The 15,402-nt window shown below is 40.2% G+C and overlaps 1 protein-coding gene across 4 annotated transcripts; it reads right to left on the bottom strand.

The window, feature by feature from the left end:
- Nucleotides 1–241: 241 nt before the first annotated feature.
- setdb1b (SET domain bifurcated histone lysine methyltransferase 1b) lies at nucleotides 242–14,342 on the bottom strand. 4 transcript variants are annotated; one of them, XM_034208053.1, is made up of 25 exons: nucleotides 14,085–14,342; nucleotides 10,915–11,118; nucleotides 10,206–10,372; nucleotides 10,069–10,112; nucleotides 7,923–8,049; nucleotides 7,654–7,824; nucleotides 7,318–7,519; nucleotides 7,060–7,133; nucleotides 6,758–6,948; nucleotides 6,496–6,625; nucleotides 6,047–6,290; nucleotides 5,130–5,234; nucleotides 4,256–4,556; nucleotides 3,897–4,158; nucleotides 3,569–3,659; nucleotides 3,373–3,489; nucleotides 3,109–3,278; nucleotides 2,726–2,968; nucleotides 2,430–2,597; nucleotides 1,846–1,979; nucleotides 1,664–1,683; nucleotides 1,400–1,518; nucleotides 1,038–1,294; nucleotides 837–925; nucleotides 242–579 (listed from the first exon to the last, which is right to left on the bottom strand). In XM_034208053.1, exons 1-25 carry the CDS (start codon nucleotides 14,108–14,110, stop codon nucleotides 462–464), a joined length of 3,774 nt encoding a protein of 1,257 aa, XP_034063944.1. In that variant the 5' UTR covers nucleotides 14,111–14,342; the 3' UTR covers nucleotides 242–461. The 4 variants fall into 4 exon arrangements, with proteins under 4 accessions (XP_034063944.1, XP_034063946.1, XP_034063945.1 ...); XM_034208055.1 differs by having other exon boundaries at nucleotides 2,744–2,968; nucleotides 14,085–14,341; XM_034208054.1 differs by lacking the exon at nucleotides 14,085–14,342 and adding an exon at nucleotides 12,558–12,710 and having other exon boundaries at nucleotides 462–579.
- Between the last annotated feature and the right edge of the window lie 1,060 nt (nucleotides 14,343–15,402).

Genomic DNA, 15,402 nt, shown 5'->3' with positions numbered 1-15,402 from the left:
TGAATTAAAAAAGTTTGTAGAGGATTTAATGTTAACAATAAATAAATGGTGTATTTATTAACATAACCTCTGCTTCCACATTAGCTGCAGGTATTTCTTTCTTCAATTTTCTTTCGATAATAATGAAACCGGTTCACCTTGAAATTGTACCATTTCTTGTGTTTTCAGACATCTAATTAATCATTATAATACTTTTTATTATACCCAATGTTGATTCACGACAGTTAAGAAACACTTCAGGTTCATTGAAGAAACATTGCATTTTATTCTTTATTCATGTGTAAAGAAAGAGATTTATGGATAAAATGAGACACATCAGGAAACATGTTTCTTATAAAATAAAGCCGCAAAACAGCTGTAATAAAATGCATGGATCAACTTTAAAAAATATCAAACAAAAACAGAACAAAGTTACAGAGTTAAAAGGACTTCTAGTTTCCAACAGATAAAGCAGAGAAGGATCACAGCAGCCTCCCTCTGCACTCGGTGGACCCGCAGCAGCACAGCAGCACCTTCCCCTCCACGCTGCCCACCTCGTAGTTATAGTCCCACGTCAGCTCCGTGCCGGCCCGGATCCGCCTGCACAGGGACACAAGCAGGATGTTAAAATAAAGATAAAATGTTGCACTAACACTAAACTAATTGTCTATTTCTGGAATTAAAGCTGGTGGTCACGGTGATCAATTATGTGAAATAAGGAATAATCACTTCCAGTTTAAAAGCTTGTTCTTCAAAATATAAATTCCCTAAAATCCCCAAAAGCCTCACTGCTTTAATTTTCCTCAGACTCTGAAAAAAGGATCTGTGACAAACTTAACATTTGTTCCAACACTCACTTGCTGGCAAAGAACGCCACCCAGGGAAACCTCAAGTCATGCGTGTCCACAAACACATTCTGGACGAAAAGGTTAGGACTACAGCTGTGCTGTAAGACAAAGAGTAGACGAGAGGGTCAAATACAAGTTGAATACAAAGGAAAATAAATTAAATTGACCTCTAACGGATACACACTGAGATCCTGTAGATTAAACACTTACATTGAGGTACCGCCCGAGGTTTCCTTCCAACTTGGCATCAATGATGTAGCAGGACTCTTCCCCGTCAAAGAACAGGCGGGAATTTTTGTAAGTGTTTTCCCCGCCTCCCCCAGTGTGTCCCTGCTTTCCTGTTTTCCCTCCCTGACCTCCCTGCCCTCCCCCGCCTCCAGGTGGTCCCGTTTTCACCATCATGCCGTGGCTGCCCTTCAGAGCGATCCCACGAGTAGATTTCACTGCTACCTGCTTCTTAGTCACACCTGAGACAGAACAGCAGCAAAACGACAATAAATAAAAAGTTAAAACCATGTGGTCAATATCTGTGTGATGTGAATACAGTGCTTTAACATTTCTCTCTTCCTCACCCGGGATGACTTTCTCTTTCTCCTTGTTGTCTTCAGATCCAGAGCTGATGGTCTGAACATCATCACTGTCAGAGAGAGTCATCACATCCTGCTTCTTCCCCGACTCTGACTTCACTTGACTGCACACAAGACACACACAATTTCTCTTAACAACAATCAAACGTTATGTTGTTGACCACAGCGGTCAAGAGCTGGTGTTCAACATGTTTGAAATCAGGAATAAATATTTATCTATTTAAGCATATTTTGGTAAGTCCAACATACCTTTTGCCGTCCCCGGACTCCTGTAATGGAATAAATCAATCAATCGATCATTGACAACTACAGCACAACATCTCCTGGAATAAGAGCCACCTTTTACATAACAAAAAGGTCTAATGAGGGGCAAATTATTTAAAAAAGGCTGTCCACAAAGAGCTCGATATAACCTTATTCTCTGCACTCACCTTCTTCAGCCCCTGGCTGGTGAGCCATAAAGCCACTTTGCTTTTCCCCGTCTCCTCAGGCATGGACGGCGGATTCTTCTCCTCATCGGTTCCTTTTGCTGAAAGGCTCAAGCCATCTTTACTGTCTTGACTCCCTGGGGCAGGAAAGGAGAGGTGTGTATACAAATAAAGAGATTACATCTTCCAGTTTCAAATACTCTTCCATTTTACCAGTTCATTTTATTGTAAAAGATTAACACGTTTGTCATTTTGTGTTCTGTTTGATGCAATTTTGATTTGGGACACCACAGGTCTTTATAACAATAATTCAATATTTTTGAAATGTCCTTCTTTTATTTCTCTCCAAGAATAAAGATCATAACTGCAATGACTCTACAGTAAATATGGATCTGGAGTCAGAGCACTGTTAGCTTAACATAGCATATCGACTGGAAACCTTTAGGCTGGCTTGGAACAAATTCACCTCAAATTCACTAATGAACATCTCATTTGTTTAATCCGAACAAAAAAGTGTTTCTTGTCCAACTATGCCTTCAAATAAAACCACAGCCCTCCCACACCCCCTAAAGCTGCCTCCAGCTCACCTTCCTTGTTGCCCTTGGCCTGACCCCGGGTGGTGTAGCTCCTCCACACCGAGCTGGAGCTGAAGTAGTTTTCCTTCACAAACGTGTCGTCCGAACTGTCACTTTCGTCTTCGCTCTTTGAGTCCTTCTCATCTTCGTCATTGCTGTCTCCCGAGCTTGCGGTTTGGGCTATAACAGATAAAGAAACACATTATTTAAAATCACGAGGAGAAGGAGTATGCATCAGCCTTGGTCAAGAGAAGGAAAAACAGCTGAGAATCTAACCAGGTCCATCATGCACCATCTTGATCTCTCACCTTTGGGCTTGGACTCACCCTTTCTGGGCAGCCTCCCTCCAGCTTTATTTGTTACTAAAGCGGAGGGTTGGATTTTTATCCTCGACACGTCCACGCCGCTCCCCTCGCTGTCCGAGCAGTGAGCCTCGCTCTCATAGCCCTCCTTGAAGTTCTCCACACTCTCTATATGGTCCAGATTGGCAAAATACTCGTCGCCCATCTCTAGACCTTCTTTGTCAGCAAAGTCGTCCGTCAAGATTTTACCTGGTAAAACGGGAGGGAAAGACATAAAGAAGTGAGTCACCTTGCAATCAAATCATCTCCTGTTGAATTGTTATGAATAAACTTAAGATGAGCCTGTATTCCGTCAAATCTATCCTTCCAAGATTGTTCCCCTTCCTCACCAGCATAGATGCAGACAAAAGAGCCTTTGGCCACGTCATCCAGACAGCGGATGCCCCAGCCTTTGTTCTGGGTCTTAAAGAGCTGGAGACGCACCTGCAGACCATGCTGCACCAGCCTGTTGGTGCACATCTCAGCACAGCATTTACACCGCTTATTACACTCGTAGATCCTGAGGGAAAGAGAGCAGGAGAGAAACATTCATACAGGGAGAAGAAGAAATAACAGCCTTATGTCATTTTGAATGGTGTGTGTAAAAGTCTGACCCTGTAGGGAGGCACTCCTCTAATCGTTTGTGCAAAAATCCAGCATTGGTGTTAATCTGTGCCCCCGGTGTACAACCTGTAGCCTGAAGGGTCAGCTGGTGGCAAGAGCATTTGGACCTTTAACAAAGAAATAAAGACATGTGGTCAGAATACTGTGATGAGTCTGAGGAATATGAACAATGATGGCTCCACTCACTTGTCTCGACAGCCGTCGGTGCACTCACACCCGACCAGGAAGTCTGCACTGGTGTTGATGTATACTCCATCTTCAGGAATCCGCTCTTTACCTTGAAGAGAAGAGAGGAGGCAAAGGAATTAGGGTCAGCAAAAGTTTAGCTGCATTGATATGTAATCATTTATTAATGTATATGTTGTACATGCAGGTGAGGATGAAAGCTCAAGGCTTGCAAAAATACCTTTCAGAAACAAAATAGTACTCCATGGATCTATAATTGCACTTTAATGCTATTGTTAGTGTTAGGGTGGATAGTTTAAAAAGAAAAATGTGTGAATTTAATACTTACTGTAAGCTACTTTCGGAGGCGGGCCGGAATCGATCTCATTGACGCAGGAGAGGGGGATGTCCTCTTTTCCATTAGTGATGTCTGGAATGTAATAGAAGGGCCTCTGTGGCTGGAAGGGCCGGTCCACGAGCACGTAGGGGTCGAGACAGAACATCTCCAAGAAGATAAAGTCACAGCGCGTCTGGAAGAGGTAATGCTGGATCTCCCCCATGTTTCGCAGGCAAAGCCCACACGGAGCCTTGTAGATCACATGGAAAGACATCTGAGGGGTGGACAAGAGGAAGACAATAGTTTTAAAATTCAATTTAGGTAGTCGTTCCTACAGCTACTACATCATACTACTCTTCCTTCATATTTACCTTCCGGTTAACTTTGCGCCGTCCCGTCATGCGTCTGAAGTCGTACAGTAGAGGTGTGAGGAGGGGGTTCTTCCCTCGGTGCACGTCTGGTTTTACAGGTCTGACGCGGTTCAGACATGCGGGCTGACAGGAGTGTGCCAGGTAGAAGATGCGGTCCGTGGAGGCGCGGTAAGAGGGCTGATGTGGGACAACGGCCATCGTGTGGGGAATAGCAGGGGGGAAAGAGACCAGAAGGGGGGGTCTCGGAAAGGACTGCTTGAAAGTGGGACCAACAATATCCTGGGTGCTCAACATTCTTGCACTATGGATCGACAAAAGAAAGAGAAAAAGAGAAAAGGTCAGCATCTTATTAGGACTGTACCAAATGTTTTTGAATAAAGCTCTGAATGTCTGTACTCATATTCATTGAAATCCACACTAAATAAAAAAAATCCTCAAACCTACTCCTCACTTCAAAATAAAGTGATTCATCAGATTAATTTAGTTAGTCTTTTAAAAAACACATTCGTTAGTATGAAAGGGATGACATCTTGATACAGCACTGAAGGTCAAGCTAATGCAATTGAACTGATTCACTATTATAGTTATGTCAATTTATGTTTCCCATATTGAGAAATCATGTCAATACATGGATGAAAGATCTGCGCAGCCACTGATAATGTTCAACTATTTTGACAACAAATATGTAGTGATTGTCGCAAGTTATGTTAAATGTGCATGACAAATGACTAGTTTGACGATTGGTTTTTTCGTTTTTCATGCAACCATACTAAGTTTTCAGAGTACCCTTCATACATTTAACAGGAGAAATCAAATATGGAATATACTTAAAATGCCCTTTAACTTATTAGAACAAATTATGAGGTGGACTCACCTCATGGGGCTGGCAGAAAGAGACTGCATGATTTTGGAGGCATGGGTCCCTCCTATCCCTGGAATAAACGGAGAGGTGCTCTTCTTTGCCATCTGATGTTTGTTGCTTGAAGACAGCGAGGAGAGAAAGACAGTCAGTCAGTATCAAAGGTTTCCACTGCCCTTATCGTCTAGGTTTAAAGCTCCAAATATCAACAGTTTGTCTTTCATTGACTAAGCATCAAACATGTGTAATGTGAGAGCGGTCAATGGTTAGTGATTTCCATCAGGAGTTGGTGTAGCTGAAAAACCAAAAATAATGAATATTGTATTGAAATGTATCGCCAAAAAAAAGGAAAAATCGCAAAAACATGAATCCAGATAAAGGTTAATGTTAGTCTTTTAAATGTGTAGAAAAGGTTATCTATCAATTCACATTTTGTGTAACTAAGCCACTGCCAGGTGTGCCAGGTATATGTGTGTTTTGGTTGTTCTGCTGCCCCAAAGTGGCCCAACATTATGCTACTTTGAGAAGGACTTAATGAGTACTTTAACACCAGGTAGAAAAGCAGTGTTTTGCTGCCCTCTCTGGTGGAAAATGTAAAACCTGTTTTCAGTTATTAAACGTTTTATAAGCTAACGCCCACTTTATTTCAAATTAGTATGAATGAAATTGGGAAGATTTCACAGTGCAGTATAATACATGAACACAATTATTTTCTCCCTTTTCCCAAATGGTGTTCTCTCAGTGTTTTTATTTGGATATTGTGACGTTAAACCTCTAACTGGATCATAAGAAGACACAGATTTTTGTTATCGAGATTGTTTCATATAAAAAGGAATATCGCCCCCCGTTGATTCAGATTTTGTTGCAGAGTATACACCACAGAAAAAAATTGATTCAGGAGTGTTAGTATTGGATCAGAAATCATCACTTACTCAACACGAAGAGGCTGAGGGGGCTGAGGAGGCGGAAGAATCTGTTGGATTTGTTGTGGCTGAAGGGGCTGAGGACCCTGTTGTTGGTGTTGTTGTTGTTGTTGTTGTGATTTTTGTTGTTGTGGTGATTGTTGTTGTGATATCTGCGGAGGCTGGCTGGGTGAGCCCTGCGGCGTTTTGACCGAAGTTCCAACATGTCCGTCACTGGTGTACTGGACTACTGGACCTTTACTCCTCAACGCCCCTGAAGATTAAAGTGGACAAAAAACAAAACATAACACATGAATGAATGTTCTTGAACATGATATTAACAGAAACACTATAACAATGGTGGTCGTTTTCTTTGGGCGAGACACCATTTACCTGTAGTGTCTCCCCTTAAAACACTGCATCAACTTGTTATAAATTGGGCTTTTGACATGGATTAATGGTGTAGGTTGAAATAGTACCCATGTTAGGACGGCTCCTCTGCTGGCCAGCCAGCTTCTTCTCCTGGGTGTTGGCGGTGGTCATCTTCAGGTTGAACATTGGCTCCAACCTGGTGGAGCCTCTGTAAATCCACTCACTCCTCTTGTCATCCTGATAAACACAAAAAGCTTCATCAACTGCTGCACAGATAGGTCCACTTCAATCTGATGTAGGTACTGGCAATGAACATAAATCCTTCTTTTAACTAGTAAATGCTTTTTATCATTGATCTCACCAACATACCAAAAAGAGGATCTTGACCAAGCTCCCTTCCACCTCCTCCACTTTGCTCTTCCACCAGGTTCCCTCCCACTCAGTCTTGATGATCTGTCCGACCTTCAGGAGCACCATAGGCCTGCTGGGATATGCCGTGATGTACTCCTCAATGAAGTCTCGGCATGATGCATCCTCTATATCCTCCCAGGTACGCTTCACTGTGAACAAGGATCATCACAGTCTTTAATTAGTATATTAATTCATGCATGTAGACAAGCAATTCAACAGATAACAAAAAAGAAAGAAAACGTGGAGAAATTGGCACTTACATGGTCGGCAAACTGGGTGGAGATCAGGTAGGTGGACATATGAAGCATAGCCATCATCAAAAAAGATCAGAAACCTGAAAACATACAATAAATGTTTAAATTCAAGGTCATTTGTTGTCATTCTGCAACACAATTTTGCACAGCAAAATGCAAATGGACCAACAAATGTTTGCTATACGTCAATTTAAAATGATTTAATGCCGGCCAAAATATTCCCTGTCTACAATCGGCCTTAGTTTAAACTCTAAATCCACGGACCTCATGCGGTTCTTGTTGTTGGGCATCTCTGCCACGACTCCAGCGTAGAGCCACACCAGGATGCCGTCCTGGTACTTGGCGACGACACGAGCCCCGACATACAGAATCTCCAGGGTGGGGTTATATTCGAAAGCTACATGATTCCCAGACAGCAGACTCTTCCCTTTATCAAACTTCACTTTATACTTGAATACACCATTTCCTGAAAATAAACAGAGGGTGTGTTTATTTATAGATGGCACAATTGAACTAATAAAATACAAAGTACAATAAATAATTATATTTACAGGTAACTTGAAGAGCATAAAAGAAGAATGAAATGTTTTGGTAACGTACCCACAGGGCTGATAGAAACTAGGGTGCCTTTGTGCCAGGTCTTGGTGCGTTTCTTTCCCAGAATGGTCATCCCGACTCTCAGCTCGTCTTCTGTGATGTTTGGGTTCGGCTGCGTCATGGAATGAGACGGAGCCTGGGACACAAACACTGCTGGCACTGAAGCCTGAATACCTGAAGGAAGGAACAGCCAAACACACTGTTAACATAACATCTACTTTCACACAGGTGTGGATTATCTAACATTGTTTAGGGAATAGGTGTGTGCTAACCTGACTGCGGTGGAGGCTTTAATGGAGACCGTTGCAAAGCAGCATTTAGTGAAGGCTTGGTGACAATGTGGACCAACTTCTGCACCTGCTGGGAGGTTTTCTGTAGCGCTGTCGAGGCATCTTTTAACTGCAAAAAAAATGTAAACATGCCATCATCATCTGCATACACTACAATCAGTTTCGTATATACAGTGGGGCAAAAAAGTATTTAGTCAGCCACCAATTGTGCAAGTTCTCCCACTTAAAAAGATGAGGCCTATAATTTTCATCCTAGGTACACCTCAACTATGAGAGACAAAATGAGAAAAACAAAATCCAGAAAATCACATTGTCTGATTTTTAAAGAATTTATTTGCAAATTATGGTGAATTTTTGGTCAATAACAAAAGTTCATCTCAATACTTTGTTATATACCCTTTGTTGGCAATGACAGAGGTCAAATGTTTTCTGTAAGTCTTCACAAGGTTTTCACACATTGTTGCTGGTATTTTTGGCCCATTCCTCCATGCAGATCTCCTCTAGAGCAGTGATGTTTTGGGGCTGTCGCTGGGCAACACGGACTTTCAACTCCCTCCAAAGATTTTCTATGGGGTTGAGATCTGGAGACTGGCTAGGCCACTCCAGGACCTTGAAATGCTTCTTACGAAGCCACTCCTTCGTTGCCCGGGCGGTGTGTTTGGGATCATTGTCATGCTGAAAGACCCAGCCACATTTCATCTTCAATGCGACACCCTCTATCTAAGGATAGAGGGTGTCGTTTTTCTCATACTGATATTCTGAACAATCTGTGCTGTTGTATTTGCTGTAAAGTGTCTCTGCTGTAGGCTATTTTTATTATATGTACAGCACTTTGGCTCGACCAAAAATCGTTTATAAATGTGCTATATAAATAAAACTTGATTTGATTTGAATGCCCCTGCTGATGGAAGGAGGTTGTCACTCAAAATCTCACGATACATGGCCCCATTCATTCTTTCCTTTACACGGATCAGTCGTCCTGGTCCCTTTGCAGAAAAACAGCCCCAAAGCATGATGTTTCCACCCCCATGTTTCACAGTAGGTATGGTGTTCTTTGGATGCAACTCAGCGTTCTTTCTCTTCCAAAAACGTCTAATTGAGTATTTACCAAAAAGTTCTATTTTTGGTAAATATTGTTTGTAGGTGACCAAATACTTATTTTACCGAGGAATTTACCAATTAATCCATTAAAAATCCTACAATGTGATTTCCTGGATTCTTTCCCCCCATTCTGTCTCTCATAGTTGAAGTGTACCTAGGATGAAAGTTACAGGTCTCTCATCTTTTTAAGTGGGAGAACTTGCACAATTGGTGGCTGACTAAATACTTTTTTGCCCCACTGTATGTCTAACATAGCAGCAGCTCGAAAACAACTTAATGAAGTAGTGGCCGCTTGTTAATTGGGAAAACATATCAGCTAATGGCAGTTGCCCAAGAACAGCAATAAGCTTTTGAATAATTTTATTTTTTAAGGTATTTTCTGGGCCACTTCATTGAAGAGACACGGTTTAAATGGTACCAGGCCAGATTTGATCATCTGATCAGCTAATCCAAGTGAGTCTGCCTCCGATGGATCAGTCAGAGTCATTGCTCAGTGGGCAGCTGGGACAGCGTTAAAACCAAGTGGGAAGTAATCAGGATACGTCGGACTCCTCATCGACAGACTCTGGTTTAGAGACATGACGCAGAACAACAAAGACTCCAGTAGAAAAAGGGCGAGAGACAGTTGGTAAAAAAAAACAGAATGGAAATAATCGGAAGGGAGCATATTTTAACATTTTGGTGTTAAAGACAAATGGTGGGAAAGAGGTGCTGCAGTACAGGCAGTAAGAGAAAAATAAAAGTATTTTTTGAAGATTAAAGCATCTAAACATGTCACAGTAGAGGCACACAATACAATACGAACTGGAAAATGAGCATATATGTTAAAGAAATCTGCAGTGTTTGTCAAAAATAAGTTGACAACATTTTCTAAATTATTAAGATTTAAAATAGCCACATCCAGAAAGGCTTTTTTCTTTTGGAGCCACAAAATAAATATGTTAACACATGAATCAGACAGCCCACAACAGACATTGAGCATGAAGTGTAAAGGGATCAAAGAAATGAAACTTTGTGTTGTTCTTACCAGTGGATCTGTGCAAGGGGTGCCGGGTTTCTTTGGAGGAACCACTGAAACATTATAAAGGACAGATGATATTTAATAACCTGATTGTTTTCCTCCTATTGTAGCAATTACATCGCCATTAAAGTAGAACGACTTACAACAGCCAACATCAATGACGTCATCGTCTTCGTCATCGTCTATCTCGATGACTTCAGAGGGCAACAAGCCCCCCCCGCCTCCCTCATCCTCCGAGCTGCTCTCTCGGTAAACAAGACCGTTCTTTTGGTAGGTTTCCTTCACAAGCTTCTCACACTCCAATATGGATCTGAGGAAAAATGTCAAACAAAAATGTATAAATTGCACACTGAACACATGTCCACTTATTTAACCAAGGTCAGCTTTCAATAACTTATCTTCATCAGACTGCAGAGTGTCCCTGGACAATGATTCTGTTTGTGTTGATTTTATACATAATGCTTAAGTATGATAGTGTAAAGAATGTAGCACAATAACATGGGGCGTATTGATCCATTAAGTCAATAATCAAACAATCAAATATCATCTATTGCAAAGTGAAAACACATTATCATTTGATTCATTATTATCATTTTAATATACACCATGGTAGACTTTGTGATGTATCGTAGTGTTGTTCAAAGTATTGCATATACTGTATCATATTGTGATGGAAACCTGTCATTTAAACCTTTAACAAGTACCCACAAAGTACAAATGCAAACAACCAATAACATACTTAACAATAATAAACACTGAGATAAGGAAGATATGTATCCTTATGGAATAAATACTGTATAAAGACTAAAACCATGATTTAAAATAATCGGACTTTGGGAAAAGGCTACGTACTTGTTGGCATCGATGAGAAGCGCGTTTGTCTTTGACTCCTCTTCCTCTTTCTGCTCCACCCATTCCTTGAACTCTGTCAGTTGAGCATTTTTCTTCTGCACAATCTCACTCTTCTCCACAGCCTCATCAATCCACTTCTTCAGCTCATCCAGAGAAATGCCCAGCTCTTCCTCCAGATTGGGGTCCCAGCCTTCCACCTCCATTCTGAGGAGGAGAAAACAAACAGAAATAGGAAACGTAGTTATAATTGAAACATACTTATATAGGTCTTTCCAGGTCTCACTCATTAAAGATGAATTGCACCGAAACTGTTGTTTGAAGTAATACCAGCATTCCTTTATTGCCAGCATTTTGTAACTCAATAACATAGATGTTCAGGGTGTTGGATGTTATTGTTGAAACAAGCAACAATACAAAGTATGACATTAATGTATATGATCACCTTAATGTAAGCAAGCATGTCTTAATATTCATAAAAACACCTTTTCTTAATCTCTTTCATTTTTTGTAAAGCACTTTGAATTGCCTTGTGTTGAAAAGTGCTATATAAATAAACTTGCCTTGCCTTGCCTTGCCTTGCCTTGCCTAGTCAATTAATAATTATTTGATTAAAAAATGTTCACCAGTAAGATCATTTTATCTATGATTTATCATACCCCTCTATCAATGCTAATACTGTTGCGGCAGAAATCTCTGAAGTTGGGCAGGATGTCTTCACAACACTATGTTAACACTTATTTAACTTTCAAAAAGTCAAAAGAGTTCCAATAGAATAGAGTTTACTGAAGATTCAACAAAATACAGCAAACACGAGTCAGTTCATCAAGTGGCTACTTTTACAATGTTCATGCTTCTGTTTATACACATTTCTTATCAGTTTTTTCGCCTTCATATAAGGCGAAAAATATATATATATATATATGTGTGTGTGTGGCCTACTTTTCTTTGTGATACCCATACACACAAATATATCCCAAACTACCTCAATAATGAATCCACACATACAGCTCAAACCTAGTTAGAGCTCTGCTTGTAATGTCTGCAAAATCATATGAGAATTGCATGTTGATATGTCAGTATATATATCGATTACCAGAATAAACATGAATGCATCCCTGATTTCTTTCCTGTGTATATCTGAGATGTGGAGCCACATTTCACACGTGTTTACACTTCTTCCTCTCATGCATCCCGACTTCAATATGTTGTTGTTAACCCAAACAGAGAGACTGGGCTGATGCTATTCCCACCAAAAAACGATTGCAATACATGTAGTGTAAATTAAGCCACTGCAAGAGCTGCATTTGAGCTTTGTCTTTTAACGTTTCTGGCTAGCACAACAAGGGCCGAAATCCCTTTACAACTTCCAAATATTACCTCGGTAGAGATCGAAACTGACAATTTAACATAACCACAACCTAACCGACACTTTAAATTAAATCATTCAGGTCAGCTAAATGACAACAAACTGAAGCATGATACCAGTGAGAGCAGCTCGTTAGCCTAGCATTAGCCTGCAGAAAGTGACTTCAGTTGACTGACTGCTGCAGGTCTCTGGAAACAAACGGCATTGTGTCCTCTGGAGTTCCTCTCAAAAACACATCAGCGGTAAACTTAATTCAGAAAAAGCATTCAACACTCACCCCTCGCTGCTCTCCATCTTCTCTGCTATCTTACAATAAAGGCTCAGCTAGCTAAGGCTAGCATCTAGCTTCAACAAGGAGGAGTGCAGGCTTTGCTTCACAGGCTACCCGAAGTGGGGGCGGTGCCATTGAGCGCTCTTTGTTTTGCTCACGCGGGTTACCCAGGTACATAAAACGTGTTCTGATCTACATGACGCTGTTTCGAGAGGCGCCTAATATTCTCATGTCAGGATCGTTTTTATCCTAACTTTTAATAGTCGAGAATACTGAAATAACTTGACTGCCAACATATTTATTAACACATTATTATTATTATTGTTATGTGTGGTTCAGTCAAAAAGTAAACATAACACATAAAACCGCTTAAAGTAAAGAACAAATAATGATAGTCCTCTCATAAACTAATAAGAAATATAAATATATATATATATATATATATATTATAAGATAAGATTCCCTATCCACCCAGAGTTAGGGCTGAGTACAATTGTAACAATTTGTGCATTTATTCATCATAGGATTAGATGTCATTTAATATTTTTCAACGCACTTCATGCATGGGACTTATAGGGACAGATACAAAACTGTGTTTCAGGCTGTGCCATGACTCAAACATTTTAGCATTAGGCCTATTCTTTTTCATTATGTTAAACAACTAGTCTATTATTCAGCAATCACTAATATCTGTACTTTATTTCTTACCCCTTAAGGGTGCACATTAATAATGTCTCCTCTTTTTATTTACTTTTCTTATTATTGTAATACTGCCTCTCTTGAAAGATCCACTTCTGACAAATTACCAATACATGTTACAAGATCAGGAATGGGTTACATTTGTCTGATGAGAAGCAACTCGCATGCAAGTTTGTGCAATATCTCCAAAACATTGTGTGAGAGCATTCGGGGGGAAAAGAGAAACATCTGTTGAGCATTGTATTTCCATTAAGGAGAACGGTAAAACATCTGTGACCAATTATTCTGAAAGGGAGAGTATTTACCACTGTGTCTATTAAGAAGTGTTTCACTGCATGTAGATTCTGGTAAAATGATTAAATCACAAGTATTCTGTTGGAGTCAGCTTTTCTGTTCTCTGTCGTTTAAGTCAAGGCTGATTCTCAGAATGATAAAGTTTTTTGCAAATATTAAATCTGATTAAATGCAAAGGCTCTGACCAGAGACAATTTTTTTCTGCTGAATTGTTAATTGTATTGTTTACAGTTAAACACAACTTTACACTTTACATGTACTCATTTTGATTTTCGATATATTAGTATCTTAATATACAGACTTGCAGTCATTTATTTTTATCTCACCAGAAAGACCTACCTGCATGAAATCATTGGTGTTTCCAATTTCTAAATTAACAGTAAAATATTTCATCATGTGCAGAATATACAGCACACATACAAACCAAAACAACTATGCTCTGTCTTTGAGGAGTTTTCCAATTGTGAAATCATATTTTATCTTACTCATAAGCATATAAGGCACATTAAGTACATCATGTAATTTACATTGCATACTTACATTGTTTGTAGATGTTGGATAGACATATACAAATAATAATATATGTTGTAAATTTAAGTATGAGCTATGCAAAAGTAAAACTGTAAAAAAGACAAAATTCCACTGGACTAACTCGTCATAAAAGAAGCCTCAAATGAGTCTTTAGCTTCTGGCAACTCATTTGTGAAATGTATTTAGACTGCGTCATGGCATTGCTGTGTTTATATTCAGGTCAATCACTCCTGTGACTGTTCCTCCTGGTATGTGGCGGTAGAGATATTACTGTAAGGGTCGAGCACCATCTGAGCGCAGCGGACTATGGTCACCAACAAGAAGAAGCAGAGCAGGAAGAAGAAGAAGAAGGCAAACCCAAGGTCCACATCCACATCCATCTGGGACAGAGGGAGCACTGGAGGGTCCATGTTGACAAATCCACCAAATAATAAATACAAGTATATCTATTCCTCTGTTGCCTCATCTGTTTAATTATCTTTTGGTTGTTGAAACCATCAAAGTAGTTCCACTAACACTTCAATTATAAAAAAAATCCATGAATGGCCAGCTCCTCTGTAGATGCTCATACAATCCATTGTGAAGGTTTCTATCTGAAAAAACAACTTTTCTTCTTTTATGTGTCTTGGATCCTTTTTTATTCTCCCAACACCTAATGCCCTCGTCCCAAAGACAAGATAGATTGGTGGACACACGGTGCCCCATTTGGCACTCGTGTTCTCCATCAATAGTTAATAAGGAGTTTGGTAACAATCAGGCCGTTCCTGAGATTAGAACACTCGGGCATCTCTGTGGTCTCTTCAGGAGAGTATGCTGGACAGGAGATGACACCTAACAGGAGTCACTGGATCCCCTGGTCACTACAAGGACACAGGACATAAATGTGTTGCCTTAAACACGTTTCTAAAGCAAATCTGGTGTGCAGATTATGAAAGATTAAGATGCTGGCTAAACAATCCATTTACTTCAAACATTTTGGCTGCTTCTGGACAAAAAGATCAAATAAGTAGGTTAGTGGTGAAGATGCAGAAAGAAAAACAAAAAGCTTGAGGAAGAGGATATCACGCCTTAGGGGCAATCCACTTGAGAGTGGTTGGAAACTGATCCTGACCCAAAAAAATGCAGATTGCTTGTATTCTGATGCCACTAGGACACACGTTAAGAGTAATGTGACTATGCAAATAACATTGAATCTGGGTTAAAACATTGGATCTGAGTAAACAACCAACACAACAAGTGTCTATGTGTTGTAATGCTATCAGTGTAACAAGATTTACAGCACAAGACGTCAGTCAAGTGCAACCCAAAACAGGGCAGAGTGGACACA

This window comes from Gymnodraco acuticeps, unplaced genomic scaffold (assembly GCF_902827175.1).
Source record: "Gymnodraco acuticeps unplaced genomic scaffold, fGymAcu1.1, whole genome shotgun sequence".
Lineage (NCBI taxonomy): Eukaryota > Metazoa > Chordata > Actinopteri > Perciformes > Bathydraconidae > Gymnodraco > Gymnodraco acuticeps.
The sequence above is the reverse complement of the archived record's forward strand: the minus strand, read 5'-3'. Positions and strand labels throughout refer to the sequence as shown.

Coding starts and splice junctions, on each gene's coding strand:
- setdb1b (XM_034208053.1), bottom strand. CDS start 14,110: ATGTCTATCCAACATCTACAAACAAT. Junction 7,134..7,317: donor AACAACAAGAACCGCATGAG/GTCCGTGGATTT, acceptor GTATGTTTTCAG/GTTTCTGATCTTTTTTGATG. Junction 1,980..2,429: donor GGCCAAGGGCAACAAGGAAG/GTGAGCTGGAGG, acceptor TTCCTGCCCCAG/GGAGTCAAGACAGTAAAGAT.